The sequence below is a fragment of the Heliangelus exortis genome, chromosome 1, assembly GCF_036169615.1.
Source record: "Heliangelus exortis chromosome 1, bHelExo1.hap1, whole genome shotgun sequence".
Taxonomy (NCBI): domain Eukaryota; kingdom Metazoa; phylum Chordata; class Aves; order Apodiformes; family Trochilidae; genus Heliangelus; species Heliangelus exortis.
In genome coordinates this window covers 10058651-10085330 of record NC_092422.1, presented here as the reverse complement: position 1 = coordinate 10085330, position 26680 = coordinate 10058651, and the positions used below count along the sequence as shown (strand labels likewise).

The 26680-nt window shown below is 37.9% G+C and overlaps 1 protein-coding gene across 11 annotated transcripts in view; it reads right to left on the bottom strand.

Annotated features, from left to right (window-relative positions):
- FAT3 (FAT atypical cadherin 3) overlaps positions 1-26680 on the bottom strand; it is a 402030-nt gene that overhangs the window by 107580 nt on the left and 267770 nt on the right. For all 11 annotated transcript variants that reach the window (XR_011723915.1, XR_011723916.1, XM_071733516.1 and 8 more), the window contains exon 4: positions 24570-24631. Coding sequence is in view for 9 of the 11 variants with exons in the window: in XM_071733516.1 (XP_071589617.1) it covers positions 24570-24631 (62 nt within the window). In the remaining 2 variants the exon portion in view is untranslated. The remainder of the gene's footprint in view (positions 1-24569; positions 24632-26680) is intronic.

The following is a 26680-nucleotide window of genomic DNA, read 5'->3' as shown; positions in this document are numbered from 1 at the left end:
TTGGAATTTCTTAAACAACAAAAGAATTTCTGTCAGTTCTTTCCATTCATCACCTGAGATTTGACAGCTCATTAATTCCAAAAATGTTTTATATGATTTTAAGGGGCAAAGAGAGAGGCAGGTACCAAAAAATTCTCCGCTGCGCTGTGTAAAAAGCACACTTTGCTGGCAGAAACATGTAAGAAATAAAATCTTTGAGAGGAAAGTTAATTAGTAATTTAGTTACAACTTAAACAGAATTACTAATAATTTTTGGTCTGAAACGCTGTAAAAATGAAATGATCCAAGATCAACAAGCACTCAAGAGACTTAATAATATGCCTTCAAAAATGCAATCAATATGTTTCAAACTTCACCTTCAACATTTCAGCTGCATTTTTAAAGATAAATAAAGCAGAAAGTTATTTCTGTTTGCATGAAAGAAATTCAAATTTCACTTTTGGCTACATACACTAACATGCCAGTTCCCACAGTACCAATTTTTGGTGAAAGTGAAACAAGATATTGCACATCTTTCCCTGCTCACACTGATCACTGCACATCAGTTCCTTTTCTGGCTAACTCCTTGATGCTTTATTTTGCTCTAAACATTGCTCTGCCCCCTAATAAATCATGCAGTCCTGATGTCCAGTCCTCAGGCAAAACAAAGTTTTCTCGGAATAATGTTCCTTGCCATTGTCCCCTCCATGTCACAAGAAATCTAAACTTAGGGTAACGCCAATTCAGTACTGAGATCAGCAGAAAAATACATTTTCAAAGGTAAAAAATGTTTTCCGTTTCCTGTATTTAACTATATTTAAAAAAAACTGGTAACAGTGGAAAGGAGAGGACTAACAGCTTTAGGGACTGAAATCCTTATTTACAGAAAAATAAATGGTAAGGCAGTATATAGCAGCAATGTAGATATGTATAGCAGCAATGTAGAACCAAATCAGCCCATAACTCATGAGAAGAGGGGAGCCTGTCCTCCCAGCAACATCTGTCAGCTTTGGGCTTCTCTCTTCTAAGACTGTCACTGGGGCTGGCAACCAGCACTTTTTGGGATTGCTGTTTTGTGATGGGATGGGAACCATCCCCGTGCTACAAAGTCACCAACGTGCCATTGGTCAGGCACAGCAATGGGGTGTGGGGAGAGGTCCCATAGCTCCTTAGTGGTGTGTGAACTGGTGTTTACACTTTCCAAAATAGCATTTAAAACTCTGAAAGGCTGCACACACACGGCTGACAATCAATCTGCCTTTCCACCCAGTGCCAGGGACCTCAGCCTCTCCACTCCACGAGTCCTGGAGAACTTCAGAGCTCCTGCACCAAAAAAAAAAGCCAGTTATGGCAATTCTATTACAGACCCTCAGCACCAAAAAACTTTTGGCCCCATATAAATTAGTTCCCTCTATTTTTGTTCTGCTGTGGTACAGCTAACCAAACTCTCAGAAGAGCTCAGATTAAGAAAGAAAAACCTTTTTGAGGATTTCTGCTGACTCCATGGATAAAATAATCAATGATGCCAGATGATACAGGCTGTAGTGTACAGAAACAGATACATATTTAAATAACCACAAAATGCTTTTTAAGGGCTAATGTTCTAAATACATAGAAAATAGAAAGAAGACACTCCCTTCTAGGTTCTAGCAGTGATATTACAAAAAAAAAGGGGGTGGGGACAGAAAGTTTAAAAATAAAAATAATAATGAAATCTCTGAAAGCCACCATGGTATGAACAGTGTTTAAGTGACTGATGAAAAACCTAAGTGACTGCTCAAGCAGGAACGACATTCTTCTGTCTTCCCAATTCATTCCCACAGTTTGTTTGATAACTGCTAAAATCCTGAGAAACTGCATGGGAAATATTTGCTGACAGCTAACTCTAAATAGTAATGGCTAAAACACAAAATGTCAGCTAATTAGCAGAAATTAACATAGAAAGTCTGTAGTTATTTAATTCTGATCAAAAACTTTGCATCATTGGAGAGGAAAATGTTATGTACCAACTAAGCCTTTTTCTCTGGGTGACACTCAAAACTTTTCAGAATGACAGGCTCCAGCTCCACTCAAAAGCCCTGAGTGCCAGACACAGGAGCTGAAGTGTGAGTTAAAGCTCTCTCTTTCCAGGCATGTAAATTAATTAATGAAGCTCACACCAGCAATGGAATTAATTCCCTAACTGTAAATCTGTGCCCCATCTGACCCTTCTTTTCTGCTCCATCAGCTTGACTCCAGCTTGGGATTTTCAGGTTCCAACTATAAATGGGATAAGAGAGAAGCAGAAATTTCCTTGGTCCCTACAGGAAAAAAAAAACGGCAAACAAACAAACCAAAACAAAGCAACCAAACAAAGAAACCAGCAAACACAACAGGGTAAAACAAAATTAACAAATTGCTGCCAGTTCAAAATTGTTCCCAGACAAAAAGTGGGAGGATGGGAGAGGTCACTCAGCACAATGCTCTGCAAATACTGTTTCCATCAGGACACTCTATCACACCAGCACTTAGGGGCCCCTCTAACCAATGCAATTTTGATTCAAACATTACCACAATTCTCAGCAAAAATATTAAACAGCTGGAAATCACAGTGAAAAGTAACCAAGGAGGAGAGGGAGTTTGGGATGTCTGTATGACAAAGATGCAAACACTAATTCACAGCTGGTATCTCTGGAAATGTGAAAGGCAGATGTGCAAGACACAGAGAGCTTTCTGGGAGAGAAGCTGTAATTCAGGACTAGTGAGGTCCTTCTGTTTAGAAATCTACAGATGGCATGGGGGGGGGGGGGAAAGACAGAAAAGAAAGGTGATACCAAGGAATACCAGAATGTCTCAATATATGCTTGTAAAGATGAGACACCAAGAACCCAAAAACAAGTGAATCTCATAGTAATCAAGATGGGGAAATGGTGAGGACCATAATTAAAGTTTTCCAGAGAAAATCAATGCCTTGTTAGCTTGTGCTTTCCTATATGCTGAAGAATCTCTCTAGTCTTTTTGTTGAGTCTGGTATGCAGACACCAACTGGTGCAGACATACTTGCTTCTTGCCTGTGTGCAACCTGAGATGGAACAGTCCCCTTAGTAAAGGTGATGTATCTTAAAAGGAATATGAGGACACATTTAATGGCATCTGATGGCATGCAATGGCAAGAAGAATATGAACTCTATGTACCACATTCACAGTAAGATTCTAAGCATCACTGTTGTTTTCCCACAACCTACTAGGCATTTCCACTACACATTCTTCATAACATAAAGAATACTTTGTCAGCTATCTGCATTCACAATTGACTTTAATGTTTATGACTTTGCTGAAACATATTCATGTTTATGTTCAAGCTCAAAGAACAGCTACAAAGAGATATCTGTAGCAGTGGACTTCTCATTCAAACCTAAAGTCAACATTAATTGTTAAGAAAAAACAGGTGGCATATTATATATGAAAAATCTGCTCGTTTTATGACTATCTTCTTTTTAAGGCATGGAGAAGACATCTACTGTGAAAGTATTGGTTGAAACATAGTGTTAGTCTAGCAGACCTCAGTGCTGGTGACAAATATAATTTTACCTTGAGTCCTGTGAGTTGGACTGTGACCTTTAACTGAAGAAGGATTAGCTCTTGAATTCTGTCAGAATACAAATGAAACTGTGAGGACCACCCTCCTGAATTAAAAGTACAATATTGAGTCTCATTAACAAAGCTCATGACTTCCAAGATAATTATTAACTCAGCTGGAGAGAGTAGCTAGCAGGGATCTTATTTCAACAAGTGTAACAAGACAATCAGCAGATGTTTAATGTGAATTACCAAGCCACAAGAAGAATGAAAATTTTCTTCCATAGCAATCCTTGGCAGAAGGAAGTACTCTGCCTACCCAATTTTTCAAGGGGAGCTGCCACATTACTGTCATGAGCACTGCAAAATGCTGGAGATGTCATATTTGCTTTTTTGTTTTCGTTTGTGTGATACTACTTAATGCAAAAAGAGTGAGATGAGCTGAGATGCCTGTGTCTCATCTGAAGAGTGTGCATAATCAGGGTCTCAGGTAGAAGTCTTTCCCTTCCCCCAGCCAGAAATGACAATTTTGCTTCAGAAAACTTTAGAGAAGAGAATCTCGTTGAGTTGCTGGAGACAGAAAAATGATCAAAGGGAGCCTGAGAGCTGAGGCATGCCCCTGCTGTTAGTGACTAATGGTTTTTTTTCTTCTGCCAATGCACAAATGAGCTGCAATACCTATTGTAAGAGCCTCTGGAATTCAGCCCAAGTAAGAGAAATAAAAGATTATAAAGGAGAGCTTATTGAGGGATGAATAGAACTTTAAAGTCAAATACCCTGAATTACTATCTCTGCTTACTTCAGAGAGATAGACCAAGTTTGTGGCTAAATTCTTACATGGAAATATTTTTCTGAAATGCATTATAGTTCTGAAGTACATGCTGGATAATCGCTACAACGCAGAGGCAGTGTAACTCAAAGACAGACAGGAGGGGAAATAAAAAGGTACTTTTTAATTTTTTTTCCCAGTTCAACACAAACACTGAGTTAGCTGGAATGAATTAGATGCCTCCTCAGTCTAATCCTTTATTTGGCAACTGTGGAAAAGAAGTGGGCAGCTGCTTATTTCACTTATCCTACTAGAATGCAGTGCTGTCCCTACAGACGAATTACTTAAACACTTCTTGTAGGAAAGAGTGCCAATCATATCAATATGATTCACCTTTCCTTATTTCCTTTACAATGTGCTAATCTGGGAACTCTTGTTTTCAATCATAAAAAAATTAATGCATTCACTTTGGCCTGTATGAGAAATAAATAATTTTGAGTACATTTTAAATACAGACTATTACTGACACAAACACTCTAGATTAGGAAAGTCAATGGCTTCCAGCCACATTCAAACTAGAAAACAACTCATAATGGTCTGTTAAACCATTTGAGAATTAACTATGACATCAGGTAATTTCAGTGCTGTGTTGCCAAAAGACAGGAAGGAAGGAAAGCAGGCAGGCTTTTTCACTTGGAGTTAAATGCTCCCTGAAGTATCAGAAAACCTAAATATTAGAAAAGCATACTGAAAAAAAAAAAGTCTTGGAGGCTTCAAATCTTAACTTTTGTCAGACACAATGAAATAACAGAATGAATGATTTAAGGGTCCAGAACTATTGCTATTATTACTACTACTGCTACAAGAGCAACAACATTTATTCTGTGTCACACTTAATTCTTCAAGCTTTTTGAAGACCTGAAAAGTGAACAAGATTCATAACCCTGAATAAGAAACAAGACTTGTATTTTAGCTTTAGTAGCAATCCAAGGAAGGATCTGCACAGCTCTTGACAGCGACTCTCTAAAAGAAAAATACTTTGCATAGGGATTGCTTTTTAAGTTGACTACAGTTTGGAGATCCTGGCAACCTTTGTGCAGCAGGCTGTATTTATAGTATTTGAATCAATACATGCTAACATAAATGCAGAACAAACCATTTCTCCATTAAATTCCCAGAGCAGCCTGGTCTGTCTTAACACAAACTTTTAGGCAATACCCAAACAATATCTTCCCTTTCTTTTCACTAAGTAAAAACTATAGTCCTCAGGAATGTCAAGCTCATATAATTTTGCTTTTGATGAACTTTGCCCAGAAGTCTCTCTAAGCCTATCACTTTCCAGAAGTTCAAGTGTGCTTCCTGCTTTCATTGGTAGAATTGAATACAGAAAATCTTCACCTCCACAGGTGCCTAAAAGGAGTGGGTGATCACTTCTGATTCAGCTGAAATAATTTAGTAAGCACAGCATTGCTCAGCTAGAACTTTTCTTGACCTTCTAGATGATAACCACACCAACAGAAGTGGTGCTTGAAACACTGCATGAATTGTATCCCATATTAAGCAGTTTGCAAAATTTGTAATGATACAACTGGAAAATTTGATGTGTTTGTAGTGGATAAATCAGCCTCAGTCCCCAAATAACTCTAAAGGTCTTTTAAATAGAGCAAGAACTTCCTTTCTTTGTTCATGAAGTTCTAAAAAATTGTATCACTACCCCAGTATACAATAAACAAAAATATGGAAAGCAGAAGAACACACTCTAGATAGTCCTCTGATAATATCTGGATGCAAGGACATTTACCACCTTCAGACTGCCACCTCACAAAAAAGTTGTAGACCGATATGCGATTGCTTAAAAATTTTTACAGGCATATGGAACCTCTTTGGGCACAACATATGACTAAACAAAAGTATAACTACCCTTATAAAGGAGAAAGAAGATAAAAGTTGTGTATTGATCTTCACAGTAAACTTTGAAGAAGGTGTTTAGCTCCTGCTGATACAATCAAAGAGTTTGTGAACAAAAAATGAGTCGTCAGATCTTAGAACATTTTGTTTCAAGCACCTTTAAATAACATCAAGCTTGGAAATTAAGATATTTAAGGAGTTTAAAGTTAGCTGTAATCTTTATGTCGATTGTAATCCAATTCATACCTGACTACCTACTTCAGCTATTTGTGGATTTTGCTTTTCTCATGACAAGAAACACCTCTCATCAAATATTGGTAAGTTCATCTCTATCAGATCTACCTCTGCAAATAATGCCCTTCTCCGAAAATCTTACCTCAGCACACAGGAAACACAACAGCTCTGAGTTTCTTTTGCTTCAGGAGAGGTGCATCTAAGCTCAATGAACTGTCCTCTTCTCAGATATTCATCTACCCTTCATTTTCTGTCCCCAAAAGTCACTTGATTCTCATCTTCACTATGAACAGGAATCAAACACCTTCCTCAAAGCTTCCTCAAAATTATGAATATCATTATACTTCCCCAATTTTCCCTTTTTTCATACTAGAGAAGTCAATATGTTCAAACCATGTACTAGTGAGAAAACCATTCTGGCTATTAATAAAGACATAGGATTTTATACTTGCTTCCAAGCTTTTTTCCCTGATACTAATAACTTATTTTATATTTTAACTATCAGTAGAAAGGCTATACTCAAAAATAGATGCTGGTAAATTGCCAGAATTTAATCAACCTATCATAATAACCACTGTAGAGTTAATTAATCACACAGCAAAGTGATCCATACTTTACATCCCTGCTTGGGTGAGCAGCTGTATCCGTTTGTAATGCAGGTCCCCAGATATTCAAAATGATGGGAAATTAAGGTTCAGCCACTCTTTTGGCAGGAAGTCTCAAATTTGGAGCAGGTGATTTCCTGTGTGTGGCAATATTTCTCTATCTGTTCAGCACCAAGTCAGCATCAGTGCCTCAGGCTAACATAGTACATGCTGTTGAACCTACTCCATGCCCTTAGAAATATCATGGCATGAAGTTTCTGTAACAGCACAGTACTAACTTTAAATATTTTTAAAATACTTTCAATATTCAAAGGAAACATCATCTCTCCTAAGCTATAATATTAAAACGTACTTCTAAACTATTCTTATCATGCCAACAGCCAGTGCTTTCTAATGTCAGATAAACTCTCAGAGGTTCTGTGATAGTCATTCTTAAAATATTATTGCTGTCACTTCAGAGGTAATATATTTATTTGGCATCCAATGAGATGCAATTCCTTAAAAAGAAAATTAACACTTTAACACTTTTTTTTTTCCCCCAGAATGCTCCAACAAACAGTACTTGGGTTGTGCTAATGGAGGGTGACACCACCACGTTTCTGGCAGAAAAGCTGAATAAGGTGCCTCTGGTCCCTCCTCCAGCCTCTTGTTCTCCTGGCATCCATTTGCAGCCACCTTCACCTGTCAATAAATTGTTTCTGCATCTGTGCTACTCACAGGGCTACTTAAACAATCAAGGTTTCAAATGAACTGCTGAATCTCCTAAAAGGCAGATGGTTAATGTGTAAAGGTGGTGAGAGAGCAAAACAAGGAGTGGAATGGCAAGTCCTCCAGTCAGAGGAGGGGAAAATTTCTGAAGATGTTTTGGCCACTGAAAGAAAGTGCATCGTGTAACTAGAATTTTGGTGATTAATTCTGCAATTTAAATACAGATAGTATTTTACTTTGCCCTTCCTTCAGAAAGAAACCTAAAACCCCTGCCCTAGAACTCATCACTTTTAAACAAGCCTTTGATCAATACCAACATAAGCAAAGCCAAGTCTAGTGATCTCAAGGAAAAAGATTTTGTGTCCCAATGATAATTGCTGAAAACATCCAATTGCCATCTTACATTATTTTTTCGTAGTTTGTAAGAAATAATGAATGCTCTCCATCCACATATCCATGTAAAATGTTTTAAAGATAGTTTCATAGCTGACAGCCTGCACAATAGTCTCTGACATTTGAAGGAAAACTTATTTTTTTAAGGTAAAAAAAAATAGAGCTTCTATGATTTTATATTCAAAATAAAGCTTACCAGTTAAAAACCTGATTAATAAAAAATTTATTTCTGAGCCAGGTAGACAGTATATAAAATCAGACCTTTAAGGGATACAGTCTGTTCCAAATTTCTGATCCTTTGATTTTAAGTTTGCAAAAGGCCAAAAGGGACATTTTAGGCTTCTGAAATTTATCTGGTCTACATGAACTGTAACTCTAGAAGACTGCTGTGGCATCATCTACAATGAAAAAAATGAAGACATACTTTTTGCTGATATTCAAGTTTTTGATAGAAGATTCTTTTATTAGTAATGACATGAAAAGTGACATTATGAACAACTTTGAGTTTAATATGACAGCAATTACATGTATGAGAAAAGTGACTTTTGTAGTCAGGTGAGGACAATATACTGAAGTAGTATAAATTTATTCAGAAAATTAGGATGAAAAATATGTAAAATAAGGTAAAGGAGAGAAGCATGAATAAGGAGATTCATTGCTGGGGCTCTTCCCAAGGCAGTTTTTCATAATGACATTATTGCCCTGTTTTTGTCAGGCCAGATTAAATGAAATCAAATCAATAATTGCTTTGATTTTAGCAAGAAAAAATGCTGCTTGACTTCTTGATGCCTACTTCACAACTTTCTGTGACAAATTAATTTTAGACAGATAATAAGCATTAATTGGGACATACTTAATCACAGTTTCATCTAACAGGCAACACAGACAAGCCTTATTATCTCAATCTCCACTTATCTTTGATTCTAAGTGTCCTATAAACATCTGCTCTCCAGTTTACATTGACATGGGGTCAATTTCACAAAATGGCTAAGAATCAGAGTTGGACTGTTTGTAGGGAAAAAACATGTAGGTTCTGATTTTGAAGTTAAACACATATTTTTGGACTTTAGTTTTACTTTTTCTAAATTCGGTTTTCAGCTTTGAAAAATCAGCCTGTCAGAAGGGCTCAGGTATTAGGACCAGGACAAAAGATGTGAAACATACTCAGATAATTGTCCTGGTGGTAAAGGATGAGAGCCATCAACCCCTTCCCTGACATAAAGAAATCTCAGTTTTTTCCAAGCAGCTAAGTGTACATTTAGAGACCAGTTCACTGCAGTCACTGTTTTTCCCTCAGTCAGCTCAGTTCTCTTTTCAGCCCTGCTGAACCTCCACAAAACTCCATCAAACAGCTGAATATCCTCACGATCTCCAACCACACCCCAGTGGGGGCTGCACATGCTGCATGGCTACAGACACACAGGGTAAAACTAAAGACAAGTCCCCTGCTGAAGGGAGCAGTGGAAGAATTACAGGTACCTTCCTGGAGGAGAAGGACCTGGGCAGCTGTGAAAGCCACTGACTTGGAAATCAATGGCAATTTGTCCTTGGGATGTTGGTGAGGAAAGGTTTGCACCTGGAGCTCAGCTTGATTTTAATTTTCATGCAGCTTTTGCCCAGCGCTGGGCTCCAGCTGCATAACAAGGACCTGAAAGCTGTAAGCCTTTAATTAAAGGGTAGAGAACATGTCTAGCACCAGAGAACTACCACCCCCACCATATGAATTATAGCTAACTGGGAGGAATCTTCCTTTGACCACCAGGCAAATAAGGTTTTTCTTTTGTTTACTTTAAAGCAACAACTTAAAGCAACATGCAATTTCATTGGTAATTTCTTTAACATGATTTTTTTTTCCAGTTGGGTCTATTTTTAATACATATAGCCAGTGACCCTGCAAGCAGTGACATACATTAATTATTTTCAGAACATGTCAAGACCACACTGCCGACATAAATATGTAGGAACAAGGATGTTTGGAAGTAACGATACAACAGGAGAAGCTGTCCCTAAGTTTTAATATGCCAAATGTATTGAAAAAAATATGTAAATCCTGTCCCAAAAGGTTAATTTCCCCAAGAGTCAGAACACATTATAAATATTCACATTATTAATATTAATTAATCAATTAAAACCATTATAATTAATTAATTACACGGTGCCTAGAGTCCTAGAAAGGGGTCTTTATGTGCCTGAATAATAAGAAGATGACATTCTGCTCCTGCAGTGCACGAGGAATTTTAAAAGATTGCAACTTTTGAAATAGTTTTAGCACTTTGATTCTTCTGCAGAATTAGTCCTTAACATGCATTTGGTTTTGCAGCCACAGGATGGCATTCACTGCTGTATAAAGGGTCAGTGAAATGTAAGTAGAGCCTGTAAAGTGTACTTTCTACCAAGGAAGGAACTATGTAATAAAAAAAAACATTAATATAAATTTACTGCTTTCTACTGACAAAAAAACATTTATTCAGGAGTAGTATGAAAATCTTACCATGAACAACCTTCAAGGTCCATGTTCATGCTGTGAGGACACCAAAGCCCATAGCAGATACTTACTGCCTGACTTCAGTGAGCTGGGACCTTCTAAAAATACAGAGCAACAATTCCAACTTACCAGCAACTGCATAATGCACTTCAATTTCACTTCCGTGGTTTATGGAGTCAGAGTAACTCTTTAATGGATTTATATAGACTCATAATTTACTGTTTATTTTCCCATTAGGGCAGTATACAGAGTAGGTGTTGACACATGGCATACCAATGGGAGGATAGTTGGACTGAAGGAATGGCCAAGGTGACTGATAATTGGATTGCAAATGTCAAAGAGTGTGGTTAAACAGCCAGCTATATCAACTCACACATACTTTTCCCAGTTGTGAAATGAAAGTTAAGAGCAGGGACAAACAGCTACAAGTAGTTACAATTTATAGAGTTGGGTTTGAAGTCAGCAGCCAGAAGCATCCAATTAACTGCAGCGGAGATGTCTAACACTACTGGTAAAAGGACTGGATTTAGGAGTGATGAGCAAGAATGTCAGACCAAGAGACAACCCAGTAATACTATTAACCTTTGTGAGATTGCCCTGCAGATAATATGATCTGGGGGACAGTAAAACACTGCATGAGACAATATGCCCAATTTGCTAGTACAAGACATCAGAGGGAGAGAGTACAACACATGCATGGGAGAAAGAGGAGAGTTCTCCTGGATCCATTTTATATGCCTCCAATTAGCCCTCACTAGGTGAAGGGAGAGAAATGGCAAAGGCAGAAAGAGTCTCTCTAATGAGTAAATTTGTTGGTTTGCAGTGGAAGAGGCTGAAAAAATGAAGTTTTAGGAGCTACTTTGCTTTTAAGATTGTCTCAGGACAAGGAGCAGGGTGTGAGAAAGCTCCTGATTTATGGGAGCTCTTGAACAGCACAAGTGCATCCTGTCAGGATCAGTACAGGAGATGTGATCCCTTGGCACACAGAGATCAGATATGTCAGCCCCATACACTAATCCTCCTGGTTAGCTGCTGGGGTCAGGACTGTGGATGCTCACTTGTGATGTGGAGCCCTGGCTGATACCATCCGCAGTGCTGCTGCTTGCTGCGAGAGATTGTATACAAAATACAAATACAGTTGTTCTCCGGAAGTCCATTCAGTTTTAGGAATGAAAGTATTAATCCATGGTCTAATCCATGGATTACAGATCTGACAAAACATCTAAATCTTATTTACAGGCTCAGTGAGGCAAAGGCAGTTTGTCAATCAAGTGAGGTTTAAGATGCAATTCCTGTTTTGCTATGTAAGTCTGGTGGATGTGTGCTCAATAACCTTTAGAAAACAGAGCATGAATGTATAGTTTATTCAGCTACTACTGTTTAGGCATTGAAGGACCAGTGGAGTGTTTTTCACACCCAGAGAACCTGTGGGGGGTTTCTCAAGTTAGCAAGCCCCCAGGTAGCTCTCACTTAATGGCACACAGTGGAGAAGAGGGAAGGGATACCAAATTAGTCCTGCAAAAACTATACAAGGTACTGAAAACACAGCCTACAGCTCTGAGCAGGGTAATTTGATCCGTCAAGAAGAAGGATAAATGAGTGCTTCATGCTGAGCATCAAGCTGCAGCAGCAAGAACTTCTTTCAGGAGCTCAGCAGCTTGCTGGAAGTTGGGTGTCCCATCACTGGTGAGATCCATCACCAGGCACCCTCCAGTGCTGCAGAAAAACAAAATCTTCTGTACACTTCAAACTTCTTTTTATTAAAAGAGCCACGGCTTTCAATTGATACATTCACAGTGAGAGTTGGATATTATGAGAATTAAATGCCTGAAGAGAAGACATTTAAAGCAAATATTATTTTACTTTTAAGATGCCCCGGCTGTGCTGCTACAGTTAAGACTGCACTCGGGTGATACAGTGGCTTGTGACAAAAATAGCAGAAGACCCTTACTGTAACAAAACAAACCAAAAGGCTGTAGAATTCAATTTAAACCCATAAACATATGTGTAAAGGTACAGAGATGGAGTTTGTGTACATCCACTAGAAGTTTGGGTGAGGATGAGGACTATATGGTAATGCACTTATCTAACTGCCTTCTGCACCTCCCTCTTTCAGCAGAGGCCATGCCATTTTGGAATGCTTTGATATATCACATCATAACACATCATCTCTGCTGAGCTAAAATGTGTAGTCTAAAACTTATGACTGTCTAGAAACTTTTGAACATTAATTAAACTGCAGGGGTTTTTTTGTTTCTTTGGGTGGTTGTTTTTTTTTTTTTTTTTTTTGTTTCTGTTTGCTTTTTTTGTTGTTTTAATGTGGCAATATAAAACACTGTGTTTAAATTCCCCAGGTTTTTTTTTCAATTAATTCTTAAAAAAATAACAGTTTTGCCTTGAAGATTAAGAACACATTTTTATTTATAGAATAACTTATAAGTTATTTGGAAGGATAGTGGAAGGAAACAAGATCCACAGGGAAAAACAAATACATTTGAGGTTACGACAGAAAGTATTAAGATATTTGTTAGTATCTTAATTAAAGCTAACATTCTGATCTTCAGAAAAGCCAATCCCATAGAGTGACAGACTGCTATTACTAGTATTTGTATTTTTTACTTTCCCAGGGAATGTGAGAAAAAATAATTATTTTGATCTTGACATTTTTGCTCTCTATTATTCATGTTAATCCTTTCCTTTGAATATTTAGAATGTTCCTTGCCAAACAAAGTACTACTTTTTGCCAAAACATAAAATGTACTCTAGAACTGCTATGATAACATTTTCAAGGTCTCTGTATCATGAGAGATTAGGAAACAGCAATATTGCATTTTGGAATGAGGAGATTAATCTGTTTCCTGACAACTGAAATTTGTTAGCCTGGGAAAAGAAAATTACTGCTTTTGAGGGCATATTTCATAGCACTTGATGCTTCAGGGCCTTTGTTCTTTTCTGTGTAAATCATATCTTCATAAAAAGCAAAAGAATTGTTTGGTCTCTGATTATTATCAAGCTGAAGTAAGATAAGAAAAGCATTAGGATTCTTAGGTTCCATGATAATATATTTAGGGAGAAAAAAGGTGTCAAATATACGTATTAAACTGATTCTCAACCTGATTAGAGGTTTTCTTATCTCTAAGTGTCTAGTAAATACTTTAATTTGTGTCATGTTACAATTTGTGCTGAATTCTCCAATCTTATTTCAGCACATTTCACAAAGTCATGCACTTTTGCCATAACAAATTATTTTTAAAATTTAAAAATAAGCACTTTTTCCACACTAGCATGTTTTTGCATTACATTTTCATACTCCTTCTAGTATGTCTTTTTTGCTCGTGCTGAATGTTGAAGGATTATGTGATGGAAGGACAGGGTGGCAATCTGTGAATATAAAAGAGCACATAAAGAGGGAAAATATGTAATACTGAAAGACATGATAGTCTATGGTGACAAGAATGTAAAGGATGTGATGAGACTGAAAGAAAATGTGTATTCAAGGTCAACTAGGAAGAGGTTCTCACTGAGTTCACGACGTGGTGAGGGCAGTTTTGAGGAATGACAATTTTTCAGTACATCGCTGATACCAGAAATTATGGGACCCTGGATAACACAAGCATTAACAATGTGGAATAAAATATGAAAACACCAGAGGAAGAAGCACTGACAAAATCCAGATGCTGTGACTCTAGACTGACAAGGCAGTAGATCTCTCGAGTAAGGATAATCTTCACCATGATGGAGAAAAGAGAGCTGTAGGGAAGATAGTAAAATCTAACAGAACTTGCAAAAGGGAAGAATTGTTTCAATTTTTCCCTTGCGGAAGGGCTGCTCACAACAGAAGATGAGCTGGGGAAGGGACCACTTGAGCTATGGGTGTCCTAGGAACCATTTTAAGTCAAAAGAATTGCAAGTTTAGGGTTGGGATCTCTACACAATGCTTTGCAGGATAGCTGGATTTGGCTCATATGAAGGGTGGCAGCCAGTGAAGACGCTGTGAAAATACCTCAGAATTAACTTTTTTTTAGAGATTACAGGCATGAATTCTCAGCAGCTGAGTACAGATCACCCTGAGAGAAAGGTCAAATGACAGCAAAACTTCTTTAAAGGTATGTTTCTAAACGATGGCTTCATTAAAAACTTAATGTCCAGAAAGGGGCAATACTGCAATGTATTGCTAATTGAGGAAGAAGATGCTCCCTGCCTTTGATCCAATGCTCAGCTCAGTCCTAGCTGGGAAGACAGGAAACTGAGACCTCCATAAAATGTGTGTACGTGCCTGTGTGTGTGCTCACACACGCACCAGACATAAATAAATTAACAGTCTGGCAGCTGATGGGTATTGCAAATGCTACAAAAAACCATGATATAGCACTAAAGCAGCCATGCTTCGAATAACACAAAGGCTCTGTACATCTCAAATAGATTAAAATCACGTGAAAGATTTCATGCTGCTTCTGCAGAAGATTAAATCTTTGGTACATTCATAAAACAAATGTGAAGATTTAGCAACGCGGCGTGTCCTTCACAATAACTCTTTGTCACACCAAGCATGGAGCCTGGCAAAAGAGTCACCCTGAAAGGGTGTATCTGACCAATTTGGGCCTGGTAGGTGGGCTCCAGCCTATAAAAAAGAGAGCTACGGATCTTAAGATACATACAATAAAGAAAAAACCTGCTAACCCTGAGTTAATCTGTGAGCTAATCCGTCAGTGAGAAAGCAAAATTAGACTAAATTCCTAAATCCTGACAAAAAAGGAACTTGGTATAGGTTAACCACAGAATTTGCCTGCACAACCTTAGCAAGAGAAATGATTTATAAAACCAGAAGGAAGACCATTAATATATCCCTCTCTATTTCAACAGCAGTTAACACATGGGTGCAGACCTAATTTTCAAATGACAAAATAATGTTTGGTGTTTTAGTAACACTTGTCTATCTCATTTCCATTGATCTAATGCTCTGCTATCCTAAAGTTCTGCTAGCAGAGTAAAAGAAACAGGTGTTGGGTTTATTTTAAATTATTTTTCTCTAGTGTATTCATTCACCCATTTCCAGACATCTGGGGAAATGCAGCCACGGGCGCTGATGTCTGATTCGCTCATCCTGGGTATTATCAGGGATAATTTCAAGAAAATCAGTGCTACTGAAGCTGGACTAAGCACACCACTCAGGGTAAGCCAAGGAACTCAACTAGCCCCCAGGATAATAATGAAGACTTTTCCCTCTCCACAGTGGCATCATAGGTGTCTTAACACAATGCTAGTTAACCAAAAGGCCACTTTCTTGAACTACTTGACTTCATAACTGCACAGTGCTAAGTCCAGTGAGATTCTTACTAGGTCCAGAGGGACAAAGAAAAAGCTGATGCACCTCTAGGCTCCAAGGAGATGCTCAGGACCTTGCAGGGTGGCATCCCATAGGCTTCATTGTATTCCTGAAAGAATTCCACTTTCTCTCTTATGCATTTAAAAGAGGTGGAAAATGCCTAATAAGACAGTACATGATGCCAATATGATGATTGATATGATAATTATCTCCTTCCAGTCTTGCATGCAATGGGGTGCCTAAAGCCAAGACCTGCTATTCAATTGCAGTGGGTGCACAAGGGAAATCCTACAAGAGGCATTTGATGTTCACCGTGAAAAAGCTGACAGTGCTGTGCTTTGCAGATTTTCATTTCTTCATTTCATGACCCAGCAGTTCAAGTCAGTGATCAATAAAATCTGCAATACAAGCTCCAACCTCTCTGCAAACTCCAGAGATACGCAAATGACTCCTTAACTAAGGCAAAGCTCCAGGCAATCAGAAATGTATTTTTTTCTAATGAGACACAGTAGCTGTAGTAGACAGCTGTGTGTGTATCAAAAACCTAACCCTAGACAACTCTGATGTGTCATGCTATTCAAAATATAACCTGAATTAGTATCTGCAAAATTATCTGTATCTTTATACTGGGTCAACTTCTAATCTAAATAGCTAATACGTTTTTAAATCTGGATCATAATATCTATTTTTCCCTTCAAGCAGACTCACTGTTTGATGAAACATGATTTTGCTGAATCTCTACTGGGGCAGTATTCCACTGTACATGGTGAATTTGTCATTGTATATATTGATGAACTGGGAAGATCAAATCTCTTCCATGAGCTAATGAATGACTAAACACTAAATGAGTTATGTTTGTTGTTTTTTTTAAATATCCAAATAAATTAACAGAAGCTTACAATACATCTATAAGAGGTCTATAAACTGACTAAAATCTGTATTTGTCAAGCATGCATAACAAACCCCAAAGTTTTGCATACTGAGTTAAGATTTTTGATTTAGGAAGTTCATTAAACATAGAAAAGAGGACTGCTTTTCTTCATTACTATTGGTATCCTGCATCAATAGAATGGATTGACCTAACAAGTGAGAGATTTTTAATGCTGGACTAAAATGCTGCTTTGTAAGAAATTCCATACAGTATCAGAGTAGGTGGATGTGTTAAGAATTCTCTAAGAGAAGCCAGAATCAGATACTTGGATATAAATGATGCACTAATTGAGCTGTCAGTAGTGTGCTTATCCTGTGCATCTTTCTGGTATTTACATGTACAAAACATTTTTAAGAAAAATTATCTAATCTTGAGAGAGTTAAAAGAATTAGATTTAAAAAAGACTGAAATCAACTTTAAGCATAAGGCAAAAAAGCAAATCAAGCATCCTAAGGACTGACTCAAAGTCCTCAAATTTTGTGGAAATGTTGTAGACATTCTTTGTGCATCAAGCCTCTCAAGGCAACTGGTGTTTCATCAAATAACTGAAATGATTTGATATATGTGGACCCAATATGGCCCTTTCTCTTTTGTACATATTATGTCATCAGAGTTTTGGGTACAACTCCTATTTGCTACCTGAATTTAACACGGAATGTTAAGGAGTTTAAACACAAAACTCTTATTTCTTTTTTATAAAATCAAAATTATTTTTCCTTGATGTTATAATTTTATTCTTACTTAATAAGAAAACAAAATTAAAATTCCAAATGCATGAAGAAAAAGGTTATTAAACTCAGTTTTCCCAATGCTTAGACTTTGTTGTCTGCCTTACTTCTCAAGTTGCTATCTGTAAGAAAAGGACATCTGGGAGAAATTGAAATTTGAAATGATCAAAGAAAAGAGAATAATCTGTAAAAAACCCATGCCTTAATTATTTTGAAGTTTAAAACTCCTGTTCATTTCTCTTGCACAGGGGCTACTCAGATAACAACTGAACTAGTAATATTTTCAGTGATGCACTTAATAATTCTTCATTTTATTGAATCACATTAGTTAGAGACAAAAGTCTAATTGAGGATAAAACTTATCACTGCAGACAGATGAATCTCACCAGGACTTTTCCTGTATTTTGCTGTGTAAGAATTTCTGCCTGAATACACATGAGAAGCAGTGTGCAATGTCAAATGCAAATCTGTCTCTGGAAGAGAGTTTTAACCTCCGGTCATCTCTTTCCTTTGGAGAGCTGTTAGCTACTTTGGAAAACAGCAAACTGGTGTAAAAAAATAATGATAATTGAGAGGGAAGGGGGGTGGGATGGGGGACAATTGCAGCCTATGCATCTCTAGAAAGCTTGGGCAGAGTAACAACTCCTGAAGAACACAGGGGGCAGGATGGAAATCTGCAGCGTGGGATGAGTGAGCTCAGCATGTGCCTCCTATGCCAGAACCTGGGGTCTCTGTTAGATCCACCACCACACTGACCTGTCCCTCAAGAGCTTTCACTCTCTGCTGAAAAACCACACAGAGGAAGTACAAAATGAACATGCTTTGGATTTTTTTTAGAACTATTTCTTTTCTTCCTTTCCTTTCCTTTCCTTTCCTTTCCTTTCCTTTCCTTTCCTTTCCTTTCCTTTCCTTTCCTTTCCTTTCCTTTCCTTTCCTTTCCTATCCTGTCCCGTCCCGTCCTGTCCTCTCCTGTCCTGTCCTCTCCTCTCCCTCTCCCTCTCCCTCTCCCTCTCCCTCTCCCTCTCCCTCTCCCTCTCCCTCTCCCTCTCCCTCTCCCTCTCCCTCTCCCTCTCCCTCTCCCTCTCCCTCTCCCTCTCCCTCTCCCTTTCCCAATTTTGAAGTTGACATTCACGCTCAATATGTCACCATTCAAAGCTGACCTCATGCTACAGTTTCCATTGTCTCTACATACTTAATGTTCCATTAAAAATCCTTTCAGATGTCCTCAAAATCATAAAAAATAGTTCTCTTATTTCCAGCAAGCACAACCAGTAATAAATTTTAACTTCAAGCTGATTACCTATTTTCTTAATTTCCCTTGAATCATCTGATAGGCTTCAATGCTAAAGGGAGAAAGGCACGTGCCATTGGAGCCATTTAAACCTCAGACAAAATGTTCAGTCAGACACACTGCCTCTTTTTTAACCCATCACCAACATGTCACCAAGAAAAAATGCAGCTTTCCCTGCCAAATGTAGGCAATAATAAAGATCCATGAAACAAATGCTTACACGGATCCATAATCCAGGATTTAAGCCATCAGTGTTCTGTAGAGTACTCTTCAGCTACGTAAACCAAATGAACTTCAGCTTTTGTACTTCTCCTGTAAAAATATACATGAGCATATTGTCCCACGGATGCCTATATTCTTCAGAAAACTCTGCAGTGACCCTCACAGAGGATCACAGACTTCAGGCATCCCTACAAAAAAAGGCTACAGCCTCACTGAATGGGCTCAAAAGCAAAACAATGTTAAATCTGTTAAGTTCCTGTATGGGAGATGCTGGAGGAAAAGGGAAGGATGGCAGAGAACACAGCAGTGGTCCAATACTGAGACAACAGTATGGTGTTTATGGAAAGAACTGAGAGGCAGGGCTATTTTCATATTCTACTTTTCAAGTTTTTGCCCCTCCTCTTCCTCACAAACTGTGGCCATAAAGTTTCCATCAGCAATTTCCTCTGTGATACTGCAGACCAAATTCCAAGTGGGAAAAATGGTGGTCCACCCACTGGAATTTCCCTCACAATTACAACCTCCCATTAAAGGAGTGGAAATCTGAATTCTTTTCTGGCTACAATTACAGCAGATTATTATCCTTCCCTCTAATTACTGCATGCAAATACATACCACATAACACAGTTTGTTGTACCCTGGTAGTGTACTTACAGTAAATAGAAAGCAATATGTTTCATTCAGCCCATGTATTTGACACTCACATCAGATTTACCAATTTATCTTCATTACAAGCCCCTACATGGTTACTGACATCCTTCTCAGAGCTGTGCTCAAGCACCCCAGCAGGAAGATTGATGAGGCTTGTATATACTGACTTGTGACAAAAGCAAGGCACTTGAGAGGCACCATTACTGTTCTGATAGCATCAAGCTGGCTAAAAATTAGCTGCACTAAGCCAACACTCTGCTCCCACTTCTCTTTCATTAATTACACTACGTGACCCGGACCTTGAAAGGCTCAGGCTGTTGTCACAGTATTATTGTCTTCAGATGCTTTTTCACTCTTGAAGAGATTTGAAGTTCTGACCATGCTTAGTAGTAACTATTTTTATAGAGGCTTTATAGAGAGGCTCTGAATAGACAAGTTTTCCAACATGACAAAAGTTAAAAGGAAATATCTGAATGAATCTACAGTGGCGAGTTTAAACAGAGTTTGGAGGAGCAGAGGGATACTGTGGATATATTTTCAAAACCTGCTAAATGACTTTAGAGGCTGCATCGCATGCCCTCATCAAGGACAGCCCACATAGCCTCTGCTTTAAAAGCATGAACTTATTATGTATCTTAAGAGGATGAAGGGGTCATCTCTTTCTACAGATAAATTTTCCTTCCAACCATAACATTTTAGACTGCTGCCAGAATTGTACTCTCTGTAATGCTCTGGCTCATTCTTCTGCTTGCTAGATGCCTTGGCCCAGCAATTGCCATCAAACTGAACTCCTCAGCACTGGATCTGTTTTGCAGAGGCTTTCCATGTTGGAGGAATAAGTAACCTAGCATCTGCAACAGTGCATTCAGAAACCTCTCAGGGTGAGAAACTGTGTGCTCACAGCCACTTTGAGGCTGAACGCAAAAGTCAATGAGCTGTAGCCTGGATTCAGCAATCACATCAAACTGCACGTGCACGCTGAAAAGCAGACCAGAAAGTATTCATATTCTGGACAGTTCAAAATCAGTCAACACAACATGAGGATGCAGATCCTGCACAGAATGGTTTACTTTTTGAGTTATCAGACTTCCATAACTCCAGCAGCTGTTTGCATAAAATCACAAAGCAAAATCACTGGAGTTTGTAAAGCTGTCAGACCAGGATTAGGAGTCATCTACAAAAAATCTGGGCAGAAAAAATAGACAATCTATTTTCTGTATTGTTCCATAACTCAAGCTCCACTAATATTCTCCACTTCTAGCTTCCTCTTTTTAGTGAATTAGCATAACACATGAGCAGATAGATTTAAGTGTTAACATTGAAATGATTAGAAAACAAAAGATACTGAGGAGGAGAAAGAAATAAAAGAAGAGAAGAAGATGTGTCCAGTTACAGAAAAAGAATAAAGACAGATCACCTCAAACCTGCAATTGCACTTCACTGGGAAATATACTGCTATTTTCATGCTTGCAAAGCAAGCAGGTAACTCTCACAATTACCTTTCTTCATCCCAACTACAGAGTCTTTAAGAAAGTCTGTGAAATAGAATATATGATTTTGGCTTGCTTCATGTGAGAAAGTAATGCAATCAAGTGAGCATTTTCCTCCCATTTCAGGCAGAACCATTCCATTAGTAAAATTCTGCTAAGGCAAGAGACCATCCTGCATGAAATCCAGAGACATCCAATTTAAACCTAAGCAGAGAAATTCTACCTGAATACATGAACTGAATGAAACCTTCAGCCTTGCAAGACATTAGAAATGTATCAAAAAAATGTAAACTCTCAGCCTGGATGCTCAGAAAACATAATGACACAACCAATGATCTGGGAGAAGAAATGCATTTTTGTTCTTCCAAAGAGCCCCAGAAGGAAAATAAAAAAAACCCCAAACAACCTCCCCCAAAACATCACCACAACAAAAAAAAAAAGATCTCATTTATTATAAAGGGGAGTCCATTTCTGACTTTCTGATGCATCTTTTAATCTAAGGACCAGACACATTTCTGTGTTTACTTTTGTGAGTGTAAGTCCTGTTAAAGCAGCCTCAGGTACTACTAAAAAAGTAATGTGGACAGAGGTCCATCCATCCAAAGAAGATAACTAAGGAGGAAGGAAGAAGAGCTGCACATCTGACTTGGGCTCAGTACCTTGCAACCAACTTGCACACACAAGGGGAGTCACTTAGAGTCCAATTCACTGCTGGTGATTCATGTTTTCTCCAATATGAACAGGGATAGATGACTCCAGACAAGTCATGCTAAGCCATCACATATGGTGGTCTGGAGACCATCAGTAGCACTACACAAAAGTACAACAGCTAACATCTGCCATCTACTTTCTCCTTGTTTTCCTAACAAATTTATGAAAGAGGTGGAAATGCTGTTAATAGTGGAATTTGCTCAACAAATAGTGGATGTTATGGGTATAGCATCCTTGTTAAATTCAGGTCGGGAAAAGACAGGTTTATCAAAAATAATTAAAAAGTTGTCTCTAGGAAAGTTCTGTCAATGTCTCACAGATGAAGTGTGCAAGAGGGAGCAGGGCCTGCCAGGTCGAGCAGGAATCAGAGCTTTTCAAAGGGAGCCAAGTTTGCTCCCTTTTGTACCAGAAAAACTACTGGAAGATAGGTATAAATGAAGCCCAAAGGGAAACACTGTATTACTGGGAGACCACCCTTTTCTCTGCAATTAAGGCCTCCCCAGGTGGTTAATTACATAGAGAGACAGAGAGACATTTTAGAAAACATTTTCTGAGCATGCCATAAGAAGGTGCGGAGCTCAGCCAGCCCGGCCCCAGATCCCCAGCAGTCTGTTTGCTCCAAAACAGGAACAGCCCAGGGAGATAGTTGAGGCCCCATCCCTGGAGATATTCAAGGTGGGGCTCAACAAATCTCTGAGCAACCTGATCTAGTTGAGGATGTCCCTGCTTACTGCAGGGGGGTTGGACTGGATGACTTTTAGAGGTCCCTTCCAACACAAACCATTCTATGATTTATGAAAGTGCCTCCCAAGAGGTGGCAGTGGGCAATATTTCATCAGCAGCTGAAAGTGTCCACTTGGCCACTGGGAAATGTCCCTGCCAGATCTTGGTTCCTTTTCCCAAGCACCATTTGCAGTTGGTCTTACAAGAAAGTGTTCCTCACCCCATTTCTCCAGGACACCCTGCTCTGCTGTCTTCCTTCTTTGTAGCCTCCCCTGCACTTCACTTTCCACTGACAAGCCTTGGGGCACCATATGACACTAATTTCCCTTCAGTCATCAAAATTTTTCAGATGGTTACTTTTTCAAATGAGATAAATTTCAGGGGAAAAAATAAATTAACTTGTATTGATGAATAAAGCCTAATTCCTATAAAGAATTACATTTTTCTTTTTGCTATTAATAGTAAAACTTGCTCATCCATATGGGAATCCTCCGACAAATGTGAATTTGGCACATTTCACTGAAGTCTCTCAGGCAAACACATAAATGCAAGAGAGACTTAAAGACCTAAGATTCTTGTCAATAGATATATTTCAAAATCAATGTCAATTTCATTCAGCTTGTGACCTTCTCTGACAGCATAAACTGTAAATCCTGCACTGATTTGAACATATGATTACTTTACTAATTTTACGACTTAATAAATCCTAAAAATGGGAAAATCCTTTTATTCCCCTCTGTTTATTTACGACCTGGAAAGTGTGGAAGTCTACAGTGAAGAATAAAGGAAAAAAAACCCCACAAAAACCAAATTTGACAGGTAATAAATTAACCTTTGTCTCCCATGTTCTTCACTAACTAAAAAAAAACAAAAAAAAACACCCAACAACCTGGGATTTCCAACAAACAAAAGCAACCATGGAATATACAAAAGTATATTTTACTCCATTTTGCTGCCAGATAGTGATTGTGCTGGAAACTATTTTGTCCAGATGTTATTTAACTCAGATGGATTTAAAGAGAATTTCCTAAAATACATAGTAGGAATGATTGATTATGTGGGACAATAAGGTTCTTTTTCACTTGTACAAACATGAATCAAGAATCCCTTATTTCACAAATAGACAGGAGAACAGAGTCAAGGATCTTCTACCCAAAGGAAAAAAAACACAGCATGGTGTTGAGCAAAGTGAAAGAAAACACATGTGGTAAAACCAGTAGTTTACAAGCACATCACTCCATATCCAACATATGTGAGCTACTTATAAAAAGAAACATTCATCTGATTTTAGGCCAAGGGAATGGTTTAGACAGTCTTTTTAGAGGAATTTTTTTGTACTTGAAAATTGTCATTAATAGTCCCAATAAGCAAAAGTTAAGAATTTATTCACTGATTCTGATGATGTAGTGTATGTAAGCAAGGTCAAAATCTTCTTTCATCCAGAGTAGTTTGTGTGTTAGAGCTCAGATACAAAATTTCAAACAGATTTAAGCTGGGAAGCTGAAAACAGAATAAAACATTCTTGGCAAAGTTGGGGTGATTTTACCATTTTTTTTTTTTTTTCTCAGTATTCTAAACTTTCATCACAAATAAAATTTCAAGGCTACAATAGAAGATTTAACTGAAGCATATTAGAGGTGGAATATAAGCATTGTGCTTATTTGTTTATTTTTTTTTCCTGTGCTTGTGAAATGCAAAACGTATTATTTCTTCTGTACAATTAGGAAATTCCCAGCTTTGTATGAGTCTGTCATACATCAAGAGAAGGGAAATAACACTCTCCTGGAACAGGAAGATGTGATTTTAAACTAAAAAATTCAGTTAACCTTTTAACATACATTTCCCACTTAATTTTACCTCCAAAAAATGCTCTGCTTGCTGTTCCCGATCCAATTTTCTTGACGTTGTTGTAATCAGACCTGTGAAAAAAAGGATAATATTTGATTATTAATGCCCATTGAAAATATATGTCTCTATCAACCAGAAGAAATAGATTCATTTTTCAAATACTCAAGGGGAAAAAAACCCACTATTTGAAGCTGTAACACACACAGATTTCTTGACATCTGTCAAGCATTTTCTTCCACAGTGCAGCCATTATGACTTTCTGACTAAGGATGAATCTGCAAAGAAAAATGCTCTGAGAAAAGTAATTGAAAATTTAGCTGTGTATCTACAGTTAAAATGTTGTATTTTATACCAGTGAATAATAATAATAAAAAACAAAAACAAAAAAACCTTACTAAAGAATCAGTATTTGTCTTATGATTAAGTGCTTCAATGAATCATTTGCATTTGACTGAAATCCTTCTGTAAAAAATCCTCATTAAAGATTTCAGAGTTCTCAAACAATTAATGGGAGAGGATGCTGATTACTTCCACACCAAGAATACTTGACAAAGAATATTATTTCTATAATAACTACTTGTATACATAATTATTTCCAAATGTAATAATTCTAATGCATTAAAGGTTTTGTACTACAAGTTCATCAATTTTTTCCATGCTCAAAATGAGTTTTTAAAATAAAGTACCTTTTTACATGAGGATGATCAAGATACCTTTTTTTTAAAGCAGTGTACTTTCACAAGTGATTAACCTCCTGTGAGATTTATACCAAGGAAAGAAAATGAAACACTTCCAAAGTTCCTTCAAGAAAAGCAATGCGTATCTGCTTTGAACATAGCTTATTTTGAATTTTTTTCTCACTAGAGATTTAAAGGGCAGGTATGAGCTTCCCTTGGATATGAAAATGTATAATGTGCCCTTTTTGTGATAAATTCTGAGGAGACTAAAAGCACCACCTTGTCCTGGACATAAAGATGTCTTTGGAGACAATGCCAGTGGACAAAGCAGTTCTAAAGAATTACTCATCTGTAAGATTACCAAGGAAGACAGGACACTAAATATTCCCCAGAATACCTCTAATACCTACTTATTTAATCACTCCAGCCAAACATCTAAACACAAATCCATGATGACACTGAATTCTTCAGAAAAGCCAGCAGTGACATCCTACATCTATCTTTGGTCAGTGAAATCTTCTAGAGCTACAACTCCTCATACACTGTCACTATTCTCCTTGGAGGAATCACTTCCTCTGCTTAGGTGAGAAGAGAAATTCCAGAACTTGAATTAATGGAAGGAAATGCACAAAGGAAAGTCTACCTTGCATCCAGTGTTTCAGACTCATTAGGGGATCTATCCCCAAGGGGAGATCACAGACACCAGAGTGATGCTTTACAATTATATGGAAGAACCTGGTGCTGGCAAAAAGCTGAAAAAGCAAAGTAACTGGTATTGTGTACATTGAGTGACTGCAAGGATTCAAAACAGTTACACCATATAGGAGACCTCTCCTCACTGCATGAGTTTAAACAGATGTGACAGCACAGATGACAAACTGATGCTCTTCATACAAGATTCTTTCATGTCTAGAAAGAATGCAAAGATACAGGGAAAAAGTTCCTAACTACAAGAGAAGTTCAGCCCAAACAAATTGATAAAGTAAAAAATTCAAAGCTGAAATATCCCTGTTCATCAGTACATGGTCACTATGGATATTTATCAGGCACAACCTAACTATGGTAAGTAATATGTATGTAATATGTAACTAATGTGGTAAGTAATATGATCATTTCTGTATCATCTTCCACTGTCTTCCTTCCCAATGTATTACTATGAACTCCACCTCCATTTTAAAATGGACGTGTCTAGCTGCAAATTACAGAAGGACTATGTTCTCATCACCCTCTTCAGGAAGAGGAATTCACAGTTATTTTGAAGAGCCAACACCTGAAACCAAGTATCACTGTCAGAATGGACTTGTCTTTTATTGGTAAAACTAAAACTGGTACTCCTACTACTACTACTACTCCTACTACTACTCCTCACAAAACTACTGTTATCAGTAAATTACTGTTCTCTGAAAGACTGTCTCATTGAACATTCCTGGTGGCCCCATTGCA